This window comes from Raphanus sativus, chromosome 6, assembly GCF_000801105.2.
Source record: "Raphanus sativus cultivar WK10039 chromosome 6, ASM80110v3, whole genome shotgun sequence".
NCBI classification, from domain to species: domain Eukaryota; kingdom Viridiplantae; phylum Streptophyta; class Magnoliopsida; order Brassicales; family Brassicaceae; genus Raphanus; species Raphanus sativus.
In genome coordinates, this window is record NC_079516.1 from 14220098 (window position 1) to 14236812 (window position 16715).

Genomic DNA, 16715 nt, shown 5'->3' on the forward strand with positions numbered 1-16715 from the left:
ATGTTTGTGTCCTTGTAACGTCATAACAAAGATTGCACTATGAACATTCTTTTTGTTTATAAGTTCTCAATGCCAATCCAGAGGGTAAGTGAATCTTGCTATTTTTATATGTAGCAAAGTAAAAACTCATTACAAACCTGACTCGATAATGATCTTCTAAAAGGAGTATGTAATTTTGAAACCTGATATAATCTGGTAAATGAGAAACATAAGTCGCATCTCAGAAATAAGAATCTCAGGATAATGGCAAAAATGTATACACTGCATACAAAACATATATTAGACGAAACTAGTACTAATATGTGTATTTCTAAACTGAATTTTCTATGCTTGACGTGTAAGTTTAAGTACATATTTAAGCCACGATTGAAGGTATATAAGAGGAAATCTAAGAACTACACTCGCTCGTCTGGCTAATATTTATTGTTGTTCAAAAATCCTTCCTTCTTGCTATATAAACACTATATCGTTTATGTTACAGTTTTCTTTGACTTTAATTTTTGTCAGAGTTATATATTGTTTGTGTGTAATGTATTTCAATTTTGTAGTAATCATTGTCTTTTAGATGTTCTCATGTTCATATATACATGAAATCAAAATATTAGCGTTGGACTTATTAATACCTGTTTCATATACAGCTTAATTATGAGCTCCAATCATACAAAGGTGAAAGGCTGGATTGCTCACGTCCGGACGTAATACCGTTTCACAGATTATACAAATTGTTGGGTCTAAATTAAAACCTATTTCATCTTCTTCAAGTACACATGATCATCATATTCGTGCTCTTATGCACGTTTGTTTTTTGCATCTTACATTCTTATATATGTTTTCTTTTAAAATTTGACACCACTTTAAGCTATTAACAGTACAATGCATTAATTAACAAAGATTTCATATTAAGTTAAATAATCTATAAATAATCAATTTATAGTATTCTGCTTTGAATAATTTATTGTTAAGATTTGACATAATAGTATATATTTCCTAATTAAATATATAGAAATAAATGATTTGTTTTCAATACAAAAGGGCTAAACAAGGATAGAAAATCTAAAAAGATACAATATTCTTAATAAATATAAAATTACCAATGAAAAACATTAACCACTCAAGTTCAAAAAAAAAACATTAACCACTTAACATTCAATAGAAAGAGCCCAATAAAACATTCAAGCCGCCTAAACTGGCGCATTAGCTGGTCTTGTTCATCAATGTTTTGATTTATTATTTTTTAAATACACCAAAAATAAAATATTGTGTACTTTCTTGGAAATGGGTTGATTTATAAATTACTCGTTTACAGACATTTTGACGACTATATATGTAAAACATTTCGACGACTTTATATCATAAGCAAACAGCCCCATAGGAAAACCTAAAATAATCACATACAAAAGCTAACAAGATCCTAGAGATGTACAGGGTTGCTAGAGCTTCACAGTACCTAGCGATCACCGGTGCTGGTATCGAAGACATCAAGCTCTCCAAGAAATCGTGGGTGTTTCCATGGCAATCTTGCACCGTCTTCGACGTTTCTCCGGTCAACTACACTTTCAAAGTCCAGGCCATGAGCGCCGAGAAGCTCCCTTTCGTTCTCCCCGCCGTCTTCACCATCGGACCTCGCGTGGACGACCCTGAAGCGCTCATTCTGTACGCTAGGCTTATTTCGCCTCACGCCAATGGATCCAACCACGTCCATGAGCTTGTTGAAGGTGTTATCGAAGGAGAGACTCGTGTCCTCTCTGCTTCCATGACCATGGAACAAATCTTCAAAGGTAACCCTACACGCATTTACTCATCTATAACGTGTCTCCCAAAAATTTGAAGTTTCTTGATGATTTGAGCGTGTTGAATGCGTCAACTTTGGCTAAAGAGTCTTTTGTTCTAGAGCAGGTTCTCGGCACATCCAAATAAAACACTAGATTTCACCTCTAAATTTTAGAAGAGTTATTTTACATAAATTGCATGTCTCAAAAATGTCAAAGAAAATTATTAAAATTTTATTAAAAATCCTAAATCTTATATTCGACCATGTTTGATTCAGTCTAGTTTAAATTATGCAAAACAGTTTCAACAGGTAATAAGTTTATTAGCTTATGTCCGTATATAGAGAGCTCTATGTTATCCTCATTACACACTTCGTACATGTTTGTCAGATACATTTTTATGAACTATATGGTTAAATTTGTCAAAAAAAAACTATATGGTTAAAAATATTTTTATTTATTTTATTTTATTTTATTTTACGGATTTGAAGGGACAAAGGATTTTAAGAAGGAGGTGTTTGATAAGGTTCAACTAGAACTAGACCAGTTCGGTCTCATAATCTACAATGCTAACGTGAAGCAGCTCGTTGACGTACCTGGACATGAGTACTTCTCTTACTTGGGTCAGAAGACTCAAATGGAAGCAGCGAATCAAGCGAGGATCGATGTTTCCGAAGCCAAGATGAAAGGAGAGATCGGTGCAAAAGAACGTAACGGGCTTACTATTCAAAACGCAGCTAAAATCGATGCGGAGTCCAAGATCATAATGATGCAGAGGCAAGGAGAAGGGACAAAGGAAGAGATAAAAGTGAAGACTGAGATTAAAGTGTTTGAGAATCAGAAGGAGGCTGATGTTGCTAAAGCCAATGCTGAGCTTGCTATGAAGAAAGCTGCTTGGACTAAGGATGCTCAGGTTGCTGAGGTTGAAGCAACTAAAGCAGTGGCTTTGAGAGAAGCTGAGCTTCAGACTAAGGTTGAGAAAATGAATGCGTTGACTAGGACTGAGAAGCTCAAGGCTGAGTTCCTTAGCAAAGCCAGTGTTGAGTATGAAACAAAGGTTCAAGAAGCAAACTGGGAACTATACAACAAGCAGAAGCAAGCAGAGGCAGTTCTGTACGAGAAGCAAAAGGAAGCCGAGGCACAGAGAGCTGCAGCAGACGCAGCATTCTACACAAAGCAGAAAGAAGCAGAGGGACTTGTTGCTTTAGCAAGTGCTCAGGGGACTTATCTCAGGACCCTCCTAGACGCTCTTCACAATGACTATTCTGCACTTAGAGACTTCTTGATGATTAATAATGGCTCTTATTTGGAGATAGCTAAGATTAACGCCATTGCGGTTAAAGACTTGAACCCCAAGATTAGCGTTTGGAACCATGGTGGAGAACAGGGGATTGGTGGTAGTGGTGGTGGGAGTGCTATGAAGGATATAGCTGGACTCTACAAGATGTTGCCTCCGGTTCTTGATACGGTTTATGAGCAGACTGGGATGCAACCACCTGCTTGGATCGGTACTCTACGTGGTGCAGAGTCTTAAGTAAGAAATGTCGCCTCAACACTTCTGAGTTTTGAGGTTTGGATAATGGCATGGTGTGGTCGTTACTTGTGGTTGAAGATACAAAACTTGCCATTTGTCAAGACATTGGAAGTGTGTTTTTTCAGTTATTTTCATACTATATGTTAAAAAAAAGAGAGTTAAATAACAAAAATAAGAGGTAAAAACTATCTTTGATATGTAAAATGAAGTAGTGGAAATCACTTTTACAGTAAAAAAAGAACTACAAACACAAATGCATGCTTTAGTCTCAAGACTCCAATGCCTGAAAATGATCACCAAAATACATTTTGGGCTTACTTTAGTTTAATTTATTGCTCATCGTCCGTCTATTGTAGTCTGTGTCACTTCATTTGTCGAGAACGCATACTGAGACATTAACCGCTGGTCGTTGTTCAACGCATTTGTGAAGGTTGGCTGTTTTGGATGCTGGAGATGGTGGTCATTGTTGAACATATAACCGATTTGTGAAATTGTGGGTATTACGATATACATAAGATTTAGATTAGCCTTATCTAATAGTTTCTCCTTATCTAAGTTATATTATGTTTCCTAGTCTCGATAGGATTACGATCTCTGATGTGTATATAAGAAAGACCTTCTGGTCATGAATGAATATAGAAAACGATTTACGATTACAGAACTTCTCATGGTATCAGAGCTACGACACTAAAACCTCGATATTTTTTCCGACCTAGAATCAGACTGATTCTTCCGATCTTCGACCTCAACTCACTCAACAATGGCAGAAACTCTTGCAATTGTTCAGAAACCTCGACGAACGATCTCTCCGTATGATCTATCGGCTAGTGATAACCCTGGAGCTGTTATCTCTCAACCTCTACTCAACGGACGAAACTACGACGAATGGGCACAAAACTTACGTGTTGCTTTAAGTGCACGCAAGAAGTTTGGCTTCATCGATGGCACCATACCGAAACCGACCACCGACTCCACCGATCACGAAGACTGGATGGCTAATAACCACCTACTTGTCACATGGATCAAGCTTACCATAGAACCAAAGCTACGTTCTAATATCTCTCATAAAGAGTACGCCAAGGATCTATGGGATCATATCAAACGACGATTTGCTCTCAAAAGCGGAGCTCGTTACCAACAACTTCGAGCCTCTCTCGCGAACTGTCGTCAAGCAGGATCTTCTGTAGAAGACTACTTTGGACGTCTGACTAAGATTTGGGACTCTATGGCTGAATGTTTTACAATTACGACATGCAAGTGTGGCAAGTGCGATTGCAATTTGATGGAAGCTCAAGACAAAGAACGTGATATTGTTCGAGTTCACGACTTTCTATTTGGTCTTGATGACGCAATTCATGGTGCCGTACGATCACAGATTTGTGCTCAGATTCCAATCCCAGATCTTGACACCGTCTATCAAACCATCGTCCAAAACGAAACAGTTCAACAGAATTCGCAGAAAGAACCACAGGCAGTGCTCAGCTTTGCGGCTCAAACTCCAGCACAGTCGTCTTCTTCTTCGAATAACCGACAAACGAACCAGAGCTATGATAGCTCCAGACAATCAAACTCAAACTCCGGCGGTTCTCGACCTCGTTACACCAATCCGACGCTAATGTCACCTGCACCGCTTGTGGTCGTCTTGGTCATCAAGCAGCAGGATGTTTTCGCGTCATTGGTTATCCCGAATGGTGGGGAACACGACCACGAACCAGAAACAACTATCAAGGGGGACAGAACAACACAACAACTACAGAGTCACCAACCACTACACAAGTAAACTCCTCTCAGATAGTTGCTTCACCAACACAGATCAGAGCAAATTCTACTCTGACCGAAACTGATCGCCAAGGACTTGCAGGCATAACTGACGCTCAGTGGCACACACTAGTTACGCTCTGTCATTAGGATGGTCTTGAACACAAAGAAGTGCAATGTGAATGCATCGCATTGCTTCTTTTGAAGAATATGAATCACCTAATGCTTCATCTACAGTGCTAACACCTTTTGTGTCACACCAAGATTGCCATGCCTGAAGATGATTCAACCATATACATTCTGTATATAACTCTTTTTTAATAATAGGTAAGTGTTTTATGAAATGTATAGAAACACTTACATAATTAATGAGACTGTTGTGATCGTTATGAACAAACTTGTTCGCCTTTCTGCCTGATATAATCTCCAATAACAGAACTCCAAAGCTATATATATCAGATTTTTCTGAAATTATTCCGCCCAACCCATATTCCGGTGACATATAGCCACTGAAATGTACATGAAGAAAGTTAATTGTAGATATGTCTTTTTTTTTTTTTGAACAAATTGTAGATATGTCTTAATAGTATTATTTCATGTATATATACGCTATACACTTTTATCAAACATAAATTATGTATAAAAGTTTATACTTCATATTTATGTTTTAAAGCACTCTCCCTCCTCTGTATTTATGGGAAAAAAGAACAATTTGTCTTACTCTTGTTAGCATTATGATTAATAGAAAAACTAATAGCGTGTAAATACAAACACAAACCCAATTTTTTTTCAAACACTTACTACGTTCCAATGATTCTTTGGGTACTGTCATTGATCTGTTTGCAATCGAAAATCCTAGCAGTTCCAAAATCGGAGATTTTAGGATTCATCTCATCATCAAGAAGAATGTTGCTTGACTTAAGATCTCGATGAATTATCTTAAGATGTGAGTCTTCATGCAGATACTGAAGTCCTTTTGTTGTCCCATCAATTATATTCATACGTTTCTCCCAATCCAATTCCCTACGCTTAATAGAATCTACAAGAACCAAAACAAAAAGAAATGATAATACTCCTTCCATACCATTTCAAAAGATGTTTAATTTTTTTTTTGTTTCATAATAGGGGATGTTCTCAAAATTTAATGTTATTTGAAATTTTGACCAACTACAAAATATTATATATTTTTCTTATTGGTTGAATTACTTTGATTTGATGTTACTTTTATGTAATCAAATAAATTGTATAAAATTTTATATTTTGCAAAAACCTTAAAGACCATTTAAAAAAAAGAGAGAGAGCGTAAAGTGAATACTAGAGCGTATGACCATGAAGGGCATCTGGTCCGCGGTAACAATATGGTGGTTAATAATTTCGCATTCATAACTTACCAAAGAGGAAAGCATCAAGGCTCTTATTAGGCATGTACTCGTATATAAGGAGTTTCTCGTCTTCTTCCATGCAGTGTCCTAAAAGTCTCACTAGGTTCCTGTGTTGAAGCTTGTTGATTAATTGCACTTCGTTCTTGAACTCCTTCAGACCTTGGTTTGACCTTTTCGAAAGCCTTTTGATCGCCACGTCCACTCCATTTGGTAGCTTTGCCTAACATTTCAAGATCACTTAGCAGAAAAAAAATATTTCTTCTTTTGCAAATGGTCCTCAATGAACTTGACCGGCTACAACCATAATGCAAGACCGAATCTGAGATTTAGGAGACTATAACGTTTTAAGTTTAATTTTAATATATTATTTTGAAAATTTGAAAAGCCATGTGATTTATGCATAATAAGTTAATAACTCTTTTGTCAACAATTATTACTTGGAGCTAAGAATATAATCAGATTGTTTTACTTGAATATTGGTTTAGGTACCTTATAAACTGGACCAAATCCACCTTCTCCTATCTTGTAATCCTCAGAGAAACCATTGGTTGCTCTTATTATTGTATGTAGACTTAGGTCACACATCTCTTCTCCATCACCATCCTCTGTTTCAGTAGTATCCGCTTCAGCTTCAGGAAACAAACCAAATAAATGTTACAAAAATAAACAAAACTCTGTATAGTGAAAATAGCTTCTACAAAAATATCGATCTCACCTTTTTGTGCTCTTGTTCTGCGCCGAGAAGAAAAGTAACAACAACACGAACCAACAAGAAATGAAGCAGCAGCTACTGATGTTAGTACACTGGCTAGTACGATGGTTGCGATTTTGTAATGTTTTGTTGCTCCTGTATTCCCTAGAAGCGTTTGTGATTGAATATTCGTGTCCTCGTTTGAAAATGACATATATGAATAATTATTTTCAATGGGTGCTGCCAAGAATTGGAAATGCCATCCTGAGACGAATCCAATATACTGTAACTGGCCACCTTCTGGCTCTGACTCAGGAACGCATTCACAAGAGACCTGCGATGTTTTCCCATTACATAACCTAAACGAACTGTTGGGCCCAAATATGACCCCCTAGCTAGTGATAGACAATAAGAAATGATAACAGACAGTGAAAGGCCCATCATGAATTCAATCTTCAAAAACAGCTAAGTCAGATCCGGAGGCTGTGAGCTGGAAATGTTCATCAGAGAGGTCAAGGAAAAGAGGCAGTTCGTTGACAAGTAAACAGGCGCAGGACCCGGTCAAAGAGGTAGCTCGTGGACAAGTAAATAGGCGCAGGACCCGGTCAAAGAGAAGCTGTTACAAATCCCTCAAATCACGGAGAGGATCTCGGGAACCTGTTGGTAGCAACCGACGGGACCTGAGGCTATTTAAAGAGAAAGCAAGTCAAGAAAGAAGATATATCCGATCCTACTCAGATTTTACTTAACATTCATCGAAACATTCTTAAGATACAATCCTTTTTATTATCTTTGTAATCATCAAAAGAAACATCTTTGTAACCATCCCATTTCTATTATATCAATACAAATCGAAGTTCATTCATCAAGTTCTTACGGGATTCAGCCCGCGGTAATCTTTCCCTAACCTTTCCTAAACATAAAACCTGGTCTAAAATCTAGGTGTGAGTTTTACCCCTCACAATTGGCGCCGTCTGTGGGGAAGAAACAATCGAATCCCTTACTCTAACTTGAGGATGAATCCTACCGATCAGACAACAACCCCGTCTGACCTTAACCTCCCGATTCAGGGCGATGGCTCACCGAACGACGGAGGCTCTAGTCTTGTAATCACAGAGCCTCAACGTGGCGACCACCGATCTGGGCAACAGCCTCCGGTTGATGCTCGAACGAGCCAAACTACAACCGGAGTTACTAACCCGAGGTCATCAGGTGGAAACACCTCCGGGCTCCCGATTACCGAGAATCCTCAGCAGCAAGCCATTCCGAATCAAACGGAGGCTCAGCTCTCTGAGATCCGCCAGATGATGATACAATTGGTAGATAAAGCTCAGGAAAGTGAGCGCACGATGCATCAGCTGACTGTACGTCAACAACGATTCGAAGAGATAACTAGATCTCTAAACGCAACAACCCAACCACCGCAACGTCAGGCTCCGGGGGTCACCTTTCATGATCGATTAACCGATCCCTCATTTCCCCGAGCACGTTTAAACTTTTCCCCTGATAGCACTACCCCGGAAGGACGCGGATCTGCTTTCCAGACACCTCATACTGGAACAGCTCCCGTGTTCAATCCACCTAATGCCAGTGCTATGGGAAGTAACATAGCAACAACTAGTTCCACACCCGGTCAGGTCACTGACAGGAGTACTCGTTTACCTCCTCCGCCGCCTGATCCTAGGTCCGGAGCAGGAATATCCTTCCCATCTGGGGGCAGAGCGTCAGCTTCGGTTTATCAAACTAGAAGCTCGATCCCGAATGGGGACGGTTATCAAAGGATAGACTCCGATAACCCAAGAAATGCCGAGCGATTTAGCCCACCAACCGCATGGGAGGATGAGCCAACTCGTTTACGTCAGGAACCTACCCGTCGGGTACCTGCGAACGATCCAAACGTCCTTCCGTTTGAAGGACCTGAAGCTATCCGTAGATATATGGAGCGAACTCACGCGGCTCTCCAGAAATTGGGAGCTCAAGTCCATAAAGCTACGAGTTCAGCTCCCGAAATCGATAGCTTAATTGAGGAAACCCGTGGAACTCCATTCACGGACAGAATTGCCAGCTCTCACATAAGAGATACCCGAAAAATCAGAATTCCTGAGTATGATGGGACCTCCGACCCAAAAGCCTATTTGAGAGCTTTCCGATTGGCAATTGTTAAAGCCCATTTCACACAGGAAGAATGTGAAGCAGGTTACTGTAGGACATTCGCCGAAAACTTGGTCGGAACAGCCCTTGAGTGGTTCTCCGGTCTCGAGCCAGCCTCGATAGACAATTTCGATCAATTAACCAACGCCTTTATGAAGCAATATTCAATCCATATCCAGAAGCAAGCCTCTGAGGCCGACCTTTGGAAGGTTAGTCAAGGAATGGGAGACTCATTACGAGTCTACATCGAGAAATTCAGGGCAATAAGAACTAAGCTCTCGAATCCTAACGACAAAGTTGCCATCGAGGCCCTTAGGAGAGGTCTGTTCTATAGATCGAAATTCTGGTCAGAGCTAACACTCAATGCTCCTCCAACTATCGATGACGCTCTTCATAGAGCCACCAAATATATTACTTTGGAGGAGGAGACAGCTGCACTGGATAAACTCCACAAGAAACCACAGAATCATTCGAAAGGTGACTCCTCCGAGACTAAGGGACCTCATAAAAAGGGTAACCCTCGAAATAATCAAACTCAGGGAGAACATTCCTACGCAATCGAGGAAGACAAGGAAGAGAAACCTGTTGCAGCAGCAAACAAAACTCCCTGGTCAAAAGGCTTCGATAAAGGCAAACATTGCTCTTATCACGATCGCGAAGGACACTCAACCGAAGAGTGTTGGGACCTCCAACGCCAGCTGGCAGCTAAATTCGCAGCCGGAGAAATAAAGGGCGTGGACCTTAAAAAGCCGCCACCTTATCAGAAAAGAGGTTCCAGGGACACTTCCCCGAAACGCGAGAGGTCACCTGAGAAGGAAACCGATTCGCCACCTCCAGGTCCCAAAAAAAGAGTCGACATGATTCTTGGAAAATTCCCCCAAGGAAAAAGTTTACAAGTCGAAGCTCTCTTGAGCAAACCCTCCCATCAATCGAACCCCGACTCGAGGGTGGACTGTATCCTTGGAGGATCAGACATATGTCAAGACTCCGTCAATTCCATTAAGAATCACGTGCGGAAGGCTGTGTCTAACACTGGACCTAAGCCTCCTAATCCTGAATCCAACACTAAGATTTCTTTCTGGGAGAGCGAGACCTCAAACCTTGACAGACCTCACGATGATGCGTTGATCGTCACCCTGAACATCGCAGGATACGAGGTTCCTAAGCTCATGATAGACACAGGAAGCTCTGTCGACCTCATTTTCTATAACACCCTAAAAGGGATGGAAATAGACGACTACGAAATTATTGGCCAAAAAGCTAATCTCGTAGGCTTCTCCGGAGAAACAGCTACCTCATTGGGAACAATCAAGCTCCCAGTCATAGCTGGCGGAATAATGAAAATGACCAACTTAGTAGTCATCGATAGACCTTCCCCGTTCCACGCGATTTTGGGAAGACCTTGGATCCACAAAATGAAGGCAGTAGCCTCAACGTACCATCAGTGCGTAAAATTTCCAACACCCGAAGGGATAGCTACCATACACGGTAGCCAGAAGATATCCAGGATCTGCTATTTGGGAGGATTCGAAATCCTCAAAAAATCCCCCCAATAGCAATTACAGATCCAGGAAGGTCGCGAAATGCAACAAAATATTCGAGGTCCCCCCAGGAACCTAACCGAAAAAGTTTGCATCGACGACTCAGATCCTGAAAGAAAGGTGAGCATCGGGTCCGAGCTACCTCTTGAGACAAAAAAGGAGCTCATTGATTTTTTGAAAAGCAATGTCAAAACCTTTGCATGGTCCACCAATGACATGAAAGGAATAGACCCGAACATCACCACCCATAAGCTAAAAGTTGACCCTACTTTCAAACCGATCAAACAGAAGCGTCGTAAGCTAGGTCTCGAAAAGGCTCAAGCCGTTAACGACGAAGTTGACCGACTTACGAAAGCTGGGTCCATTCGAGAGGTACATTACCCCGACTGGTTAGCTAACCCAGTAGTGGTAAAGAAGAAAAACGGGAAGTGGAGAATCTGTGTAGACTTCACAGACCTAAACAAAGCTTGTCCTAAAGACAGCTTCCCGTTACCTCACATCGACCGCCTGGTTGAAGCAACAGCCGGCCATCAACTCCTATCCTTCATGGATGCCTTCTCAGGATATAACCAAATCATGATGGATCCTGAGGACCAGGAGAAAACTGCATTCATAACCGAACGAGGAACCTATTGTTATAAGGTTATGCCATTCGGACTAAAAAACGCAGGAGCTACCTATCAGAGGCTAGTAAATAAGATGTTTGCTGGACAACTTGGAAAAACCATGGAGGTCTATATCGACGACATGCTAGTCAAATCCTCAGCTAGAGAAGATCATATCTCCCACTTAAGGGAATGCTTCGATATCCTGAACAAGTACGATATGAAGCTCAATCCCACTAAATGTACTTTCGGGGTACCATCAGGCGAGTTCCTAGGCTATCTCGTAACCGAAAGAGGCATTGAAGCCAACCCGCAGCAGATAGCAACCTTCCTAGAAATGCCGTCACCTAAGACGACCAGAGAGGTACAGAGATTGACTGGACGAATCGCGGCATTGAATCGATTTATATCCAAGTCCACTGATAAATGCCTCCCATTTTACAAACTTCTAAGAAATAATAAGAAGTTCTTATGGGACGAGAAATGTGAGGAAGCCTTCAAGCAATTGAAAGCTTACCTCTCCGAACCTCCGATCCTATCTAAACCAGTAATAGGAGAGCCATTGTACATATATCTCGCTGTATCAACTGCTGCAGTCAGCGGCGTTCTAGTACGAGAAGAACAAAACGAACAAAGACCTGTCTATTACACCAGTAAAAGTTTGATAGACGCCGAAACCAGGTACCCTGCAATGGAAAAACTAGCTCTAGCAGTCGTAACAGCCGCCAGAAAATTGCGACCTTACTTCCAATCGCACTCGATCGTCGTAATGACCTCACAACCGTTACGAATGATCTTGCACAGCCCCAGCCAGTCAGGGCGATTGGCTAAATGGGCCATAGAACTCAGCGAATATGATATTGAGTATAGACCTCGAGCAGCAGCGAAAGCTCAGGTCCTCGCTGACTTTATCATCGAGTTGACATCCGAGCAGTTAGACTCCGAAATGGAATCTCCGAAGTGGAGCCTATACGTCGACGGAGCCTCATCAAAACAGGGCTCCGGTATCGGTCTAAGGCTAACTTCTTCAGCAGGAGAAACCATCGAGCAGTCATATAGGCTCGGATTCAGCGCCCTCAAACAACGAAGCTGAATATGAAGCACTAATCGCAGGGTTGAAGCTCGCCCTAAGCCTCGGAATCCGAGAGCTAAACGCTTATAGTGATTCACAGCTAGTAGCTAGCCAGTTTCACGGAGAATATGAAACGAGGGACGAAAGAATGGGGGCATATCTCGAAGTCGTCTAGAACCTCACTAGGCAGTTCGACAAATTCGAGCTAACGAGAATCCCACGAGGTGAGAACTCCTCAGCAGATGCATTGGCTGCTTTAGCCTCCACATCAGACCCCCTCGTAAAACGAATCATACCCGTAGAAGGAATCGAGAAACCAAGCATCGACATAGCTACTAAAGCTGAAAAAGAGAGCAAACTAAAAGCGCAACCCGAAGGTACCTGCCCTGAAGCAGTAGCTACCCAGGTTTTCACAACATTTTGGTTTCCAAAAACCAGAATATGCAGCGCAAAAAAGCATACCTCCGGGAACATAATCCAAGTCACGGAAGATATTCCTCGAAATTCAGACGCCTTAGAGCCTGATCTCGAGAATACCCCCGGGGGCACCAACTCAGACCCAGTCATCTGCAGAGTTAAAACCAGAAGCCGTACAGCTCTCCAAAATTCATCTGGAGGTATTCCTCGGAATTCAGACTCCCTGGAGCCCAATCCTACCAATACCTCCGGGGGCACCACGACACCAGGTCCCGAACAGGAACCTCCCTCGTCTCTTCATAATAAAGTTGTAGGAAGAGAGGATTGGAGAATTCCAATCACGCAATACATCCTGGAGGGAAAGACTCCACCCAATAAATGGGAGGCTCGAAAGCTCAAAGCATTAAGCGCGAGATATTGCGTAACTGAATCAGTCCTCCTCAAACGAAGCATTTCCGGACCTTACCTAAAATGCGTCCATGGCCTCGTTGCTATGAGACTCATGAAGGAAATGCACGACGGTTCCTGCGGGAACCACTCTGGAGGAAGAGCTTTAGCCATCAGAATCAAAAGACAAGGATATTTCTGGCCTACCATTATTGCAGATTGTGAGGCCTATTCCTCTTCATGCGACAAATGCCAGAGGCATGCACCGATTATACACCAACCTGCGGAAAAGCTGTCTAACATATCTGCCCCTTATCCATTTATGAGATGGTCCATGGATATCGTGGGACCACTAGTACCATCAGGAAGTGGAAAGAAGAAGCTACGATTTCATATCCCACGATTTCAAAATATTTTGTGACAAGTGGAATATTCGCCTGACCTTCTCATCACCTCGCCGACCTCAAGGTAACGGACAGGCAGAGGCTGCTAATAAATCAGTATTAGCAAACCTCAAGAAACGCCTCGGAACCCAGAAGGAACTCTGGTCAGAGAAGTTACTTGAAGTACTTTGGGCATGTCGGACCACCCCACGAAAAGCTACAGAAGAAACTCCTTTCTCCTTAGCATATGGGATGGAAGCCGTCGTTCCAGCTGAAACCATTGCTGGTAGCCTCCGCCGGGAATTCTGTACATCCAATCCCGCAGCTAATGATCAACTCCTAACTGACAGCCTCGATCTAATCGAGGAAAGACGGGACCGAGCTTTGATTCGCATTCAGAACTATCAGCAAGCAATGGCACGACAGTACAATTCCAAAGTCAGGCTCCGGCAGTTTGCTGTAGGTGACCTAGTACTTAGGAAATTTTTCGAAGGAACCAAAGAGCCAAATGCTGGGAAGTTAGGAACTAACTGGGAAGGTCCCTATCAGATCATCCATGTAGTACGACCTGGCGTTTACAAGCTCCGAAAGGTGCGAACCGGGGTACCTGAAATCAGATCGTGGAACGCCACGAATCTTAAGAGATATTATCATTAGGTACCTAAAATTCCCGAACTACGTTAGGCTTGATCCCTTGACTGGGTACGTAGGTAACTCCGTCATGAGTGCAGCCCCAACCTCATTTCAAACACTTCGTTCACTACAATCAAAGGGGGCATATGTCTGATTAAAATCACATAGCCCGCGCAGCAAGTGTATGATCATCGTAATACAGCAATTGTACGATTACTACGATACCATGTATCCAATTATCAATAAAGAAATTATTCTCGTTATCTCAATTCTTTAACAAAACAGGTCCCTGCGAACCTGAACCTAAGGTCTTAAAATCCTTAACAATCCTAAAGGTCTTAAAATCCTTCAGAGCAATATCAGGTCTCGACGAACCTGAACCTAAGGTCTTAAAATCCTTCAGACAATATCAGGTCTCGACGAACCTGGACCTAAGGTCTTAAAATCCTAACAATCCTAAAGGTCTTAAAATCCTTCAAAGCAATATCAGGTCTCGACGAACCTGAACCTAAAGGTCTTAAAATCCTTCAGACAGTATCAGGTCTCGACGAACCTGGATCTAAGGTCTTAAAATCCTTACCAAATCTCTAAGGTCTTAAAATCCTTACCAAATCTCCAAGGTCTTAAAATCCTTATCAAATCTCCAAGGTCTTAAAATCCTTATCAAACTTCAAAGGTCTTAAAATCCTTATTAAAAATCTAAGGTCTTAAAATCCTTAGTAACCTCAAAGGTCTTAAAATCCTTATCAAAAACCTAAGGTCTTAAAATCCTTAGTAACCTCAAAAGTCTTAAAATCCTTATCAAAAACCTAAGGTCTTAAAATCCTTAGTAACCTAAAGGTCTTAAAATCCTTATCAAGTTTCAAAAGGTCTTAAAATCCTAAGCGAAACTTCAATGGGTCTTAAAATCCCACAAACGAAGTCAGGTTCCCGTGGAACCACTCCTAAGGTCTACAGAGCAGTTCAGGTTCCTAAGGATCCAAAGCCAAGCTCAACGTATCAGGAACTCCTTCTAAGAATCCTCGTAATCAAATACACTCAAAATCTTCGAGACCTGATAAGTCATTGGACATTGTATCTGATAATCACGATACATGTCCTAACCGAAACTACCACTTGACAAAAATCAATCTCATCCAAAAAACGATCAAACCAAGTCAAATGACTTAATACGAAAAACAAAACCGAAATTTGAATAAAAGGGTTTAAAAGCCTCCCCGGGCTAACGAGGGTTCAGAAGACCCTAAAACAAGTCAAGGTTTAAAAGCCTCCTCAGGCTATAAGTCTGAAACATAAACAAAGCCCATTGGGCAAAAGTCATGAAAAGCAACATTACAATTCAAAAAGAGCCACAGCTCTTAGACATCATTATCACGGGAGCTCATCCCGACATCCTTGTCTCCCTCGACTGGATCACTTTCTTTGGCTGGATCTCCCTCATCTGCCTCCTTGTCATCGCCCATCTTGGACGTCTCGACTGGAGCTGAATCAGGGCACACCAAACTTAAGTTAGAAACATACTCTCTGGAAAAGGATAGATTAAACATGTTAGTCTCGAAAGTACCTGAACTCTCTGAGAATTGAGGAATGGAAAGCTTGCTGGCCGAAAAGTCGGATACTTGCGCCTTTTCATACGCAATCGTAGCCATCAGATTAAGCAAAGGAAATCTTCAATAAAGATAACTGTTGCTCAAGATCTCAACAGAAAGATTGATGCTCGCCGGCTAGGTCTAGCTTCCGAGATAAGAAATCTTATCTCGAAAGCTGGGGGCAACTGTTGGGCCCAAATATGACCCCCTAGCTAGTGATAGACAATAAGAAATGATAACAGGCCATGAAAGGCCCATCATGAATTCAATCTTCAAAAACAGCTAAGTCAGATCCGGAGGCTGTGAGCTGGAGATGTTCATCAGAGAGGTCAAGGAAAAGAGGCAGCTCGTTGACAAGTAAACAGGCGCAGGACCCGGTCAAAGAGGTAGCTCGTGGACAAGTAAATAGGCGCAGGACCCGGTCAAAGAGAAGCTGTTACAAATCCCTCAAATCACGGAGAGGATCTCGGGAACCTGTTGGTAGCAACCGACGGGACCTGAGGCTATTTAAAGAGAAAGCAAGTCAAGAAAGAAGATATATCCGATCCTACTCAGATTTTACTTAACATTCATCGAAACATTCTTAAGATACAATCCTTTTTATTATCTTTGTAATCATCAAAAGAAACATCTTTGTAACCATCCCATTTCTATTATATCAATACAAATCGAAGTTCATTCATCAAGTTCTTACGGGATTCAGCCCGCGGTAATCTTTCCCTAACCTTTCCTAAACATAAAACCTGGTCTAAAATCTAGGTGTGAGTTTTACCCCTCACACGACCCACAGTAACTATAGACCA

General features: G+C 41.6%; 2 protein-coding genes across 2 annotated transcripts; one reads left to right on the plus strand and one right to left on the minus strand.

Moving 5' to 3' along the window:
- Window positions 1-1276: 1276 nt before the first annotated feature.
- LOC130496506 (flotillin-like protein 1) lies at window positions 1277-3718 on the plus strand. Its single transcript, XM_056988620.1, has 2 exons — window positions 1277-1778; window positions 2261-3718. The coding sequence occupies exons 1-2, from the start codon at window positions 1418-1420 to the stop codon at window positions 3301-3303; spliced, it is 1404 nt and encodes a 467-aa protein (XP_056844600.1). The 5' UTR covers window positions 1277-1417; the 3' UTR covers window positions 3304-3718.
- Window positions 3719-5194: 1476 nt separating this feature from the next.
- On the minus strand, window positions 5195-7348 carry LOC108807863 (G-type lectin S-receptor-like serine/threonine-protein kinase At4g11900). The gene is made up of 6 exons (XM_056986981.1): window positions 7159-7348; window positions 6933-7072; window positions 6453-6663; window positions 5863-6100; window positions 5423-5570; window positions 5195-5335 (listed from the first exon to the last, which is right to left on the minus strand). Exons 1-6 carry the CDS (start codon window positions 7346-7348, stop codon window positions 5195-5197), a joined length of 1068 nt encoding a protein of 355 aa, XP_056842961.1.
- Window positions 7349-16715: the final 9367 nt, after the last annotated feature.

Excerpts from the sequence above, each read along its gene's own strand:
- LOC108807863 (XM_056986981.1), bottom strand. The coding sequence starts at position 7,348 with ATGTCATTTTCAAACGAGGACACGAATATTCAATCACAAACGCTTCTA. Across the intron at positions 5,571-5,862 it reads CAAAGAATCATTGGAACGTA|TGGCTATATGTCACCGGAAT; the intron begins GTAAGTGTTTGA and ends TGTACATTTCAG. Across the intron at positions 5,336-5,422 it reads ACAACAGTCTCATTAATTAT|GCATGGCAATCTTGGTGTGA; the intron begins GTAAGTGTTTCT and ends AATCATCTTCAG.
- LOC130496506 (XM_056988620.1), top strand. The coding sequence starts at position 1,418 with ATGTACAGGGTTGCTAGAGCTTCACAGTACCTAGCGATCACCGGTGCT. Across the intron at positions 1,779-2,260 it reads CATGGAACAAATCTTCAAAG|GGACAAAGGATTTTAAGAAG; the intron begins GTAACCCTACAC and ends ACGGATTTGAAG.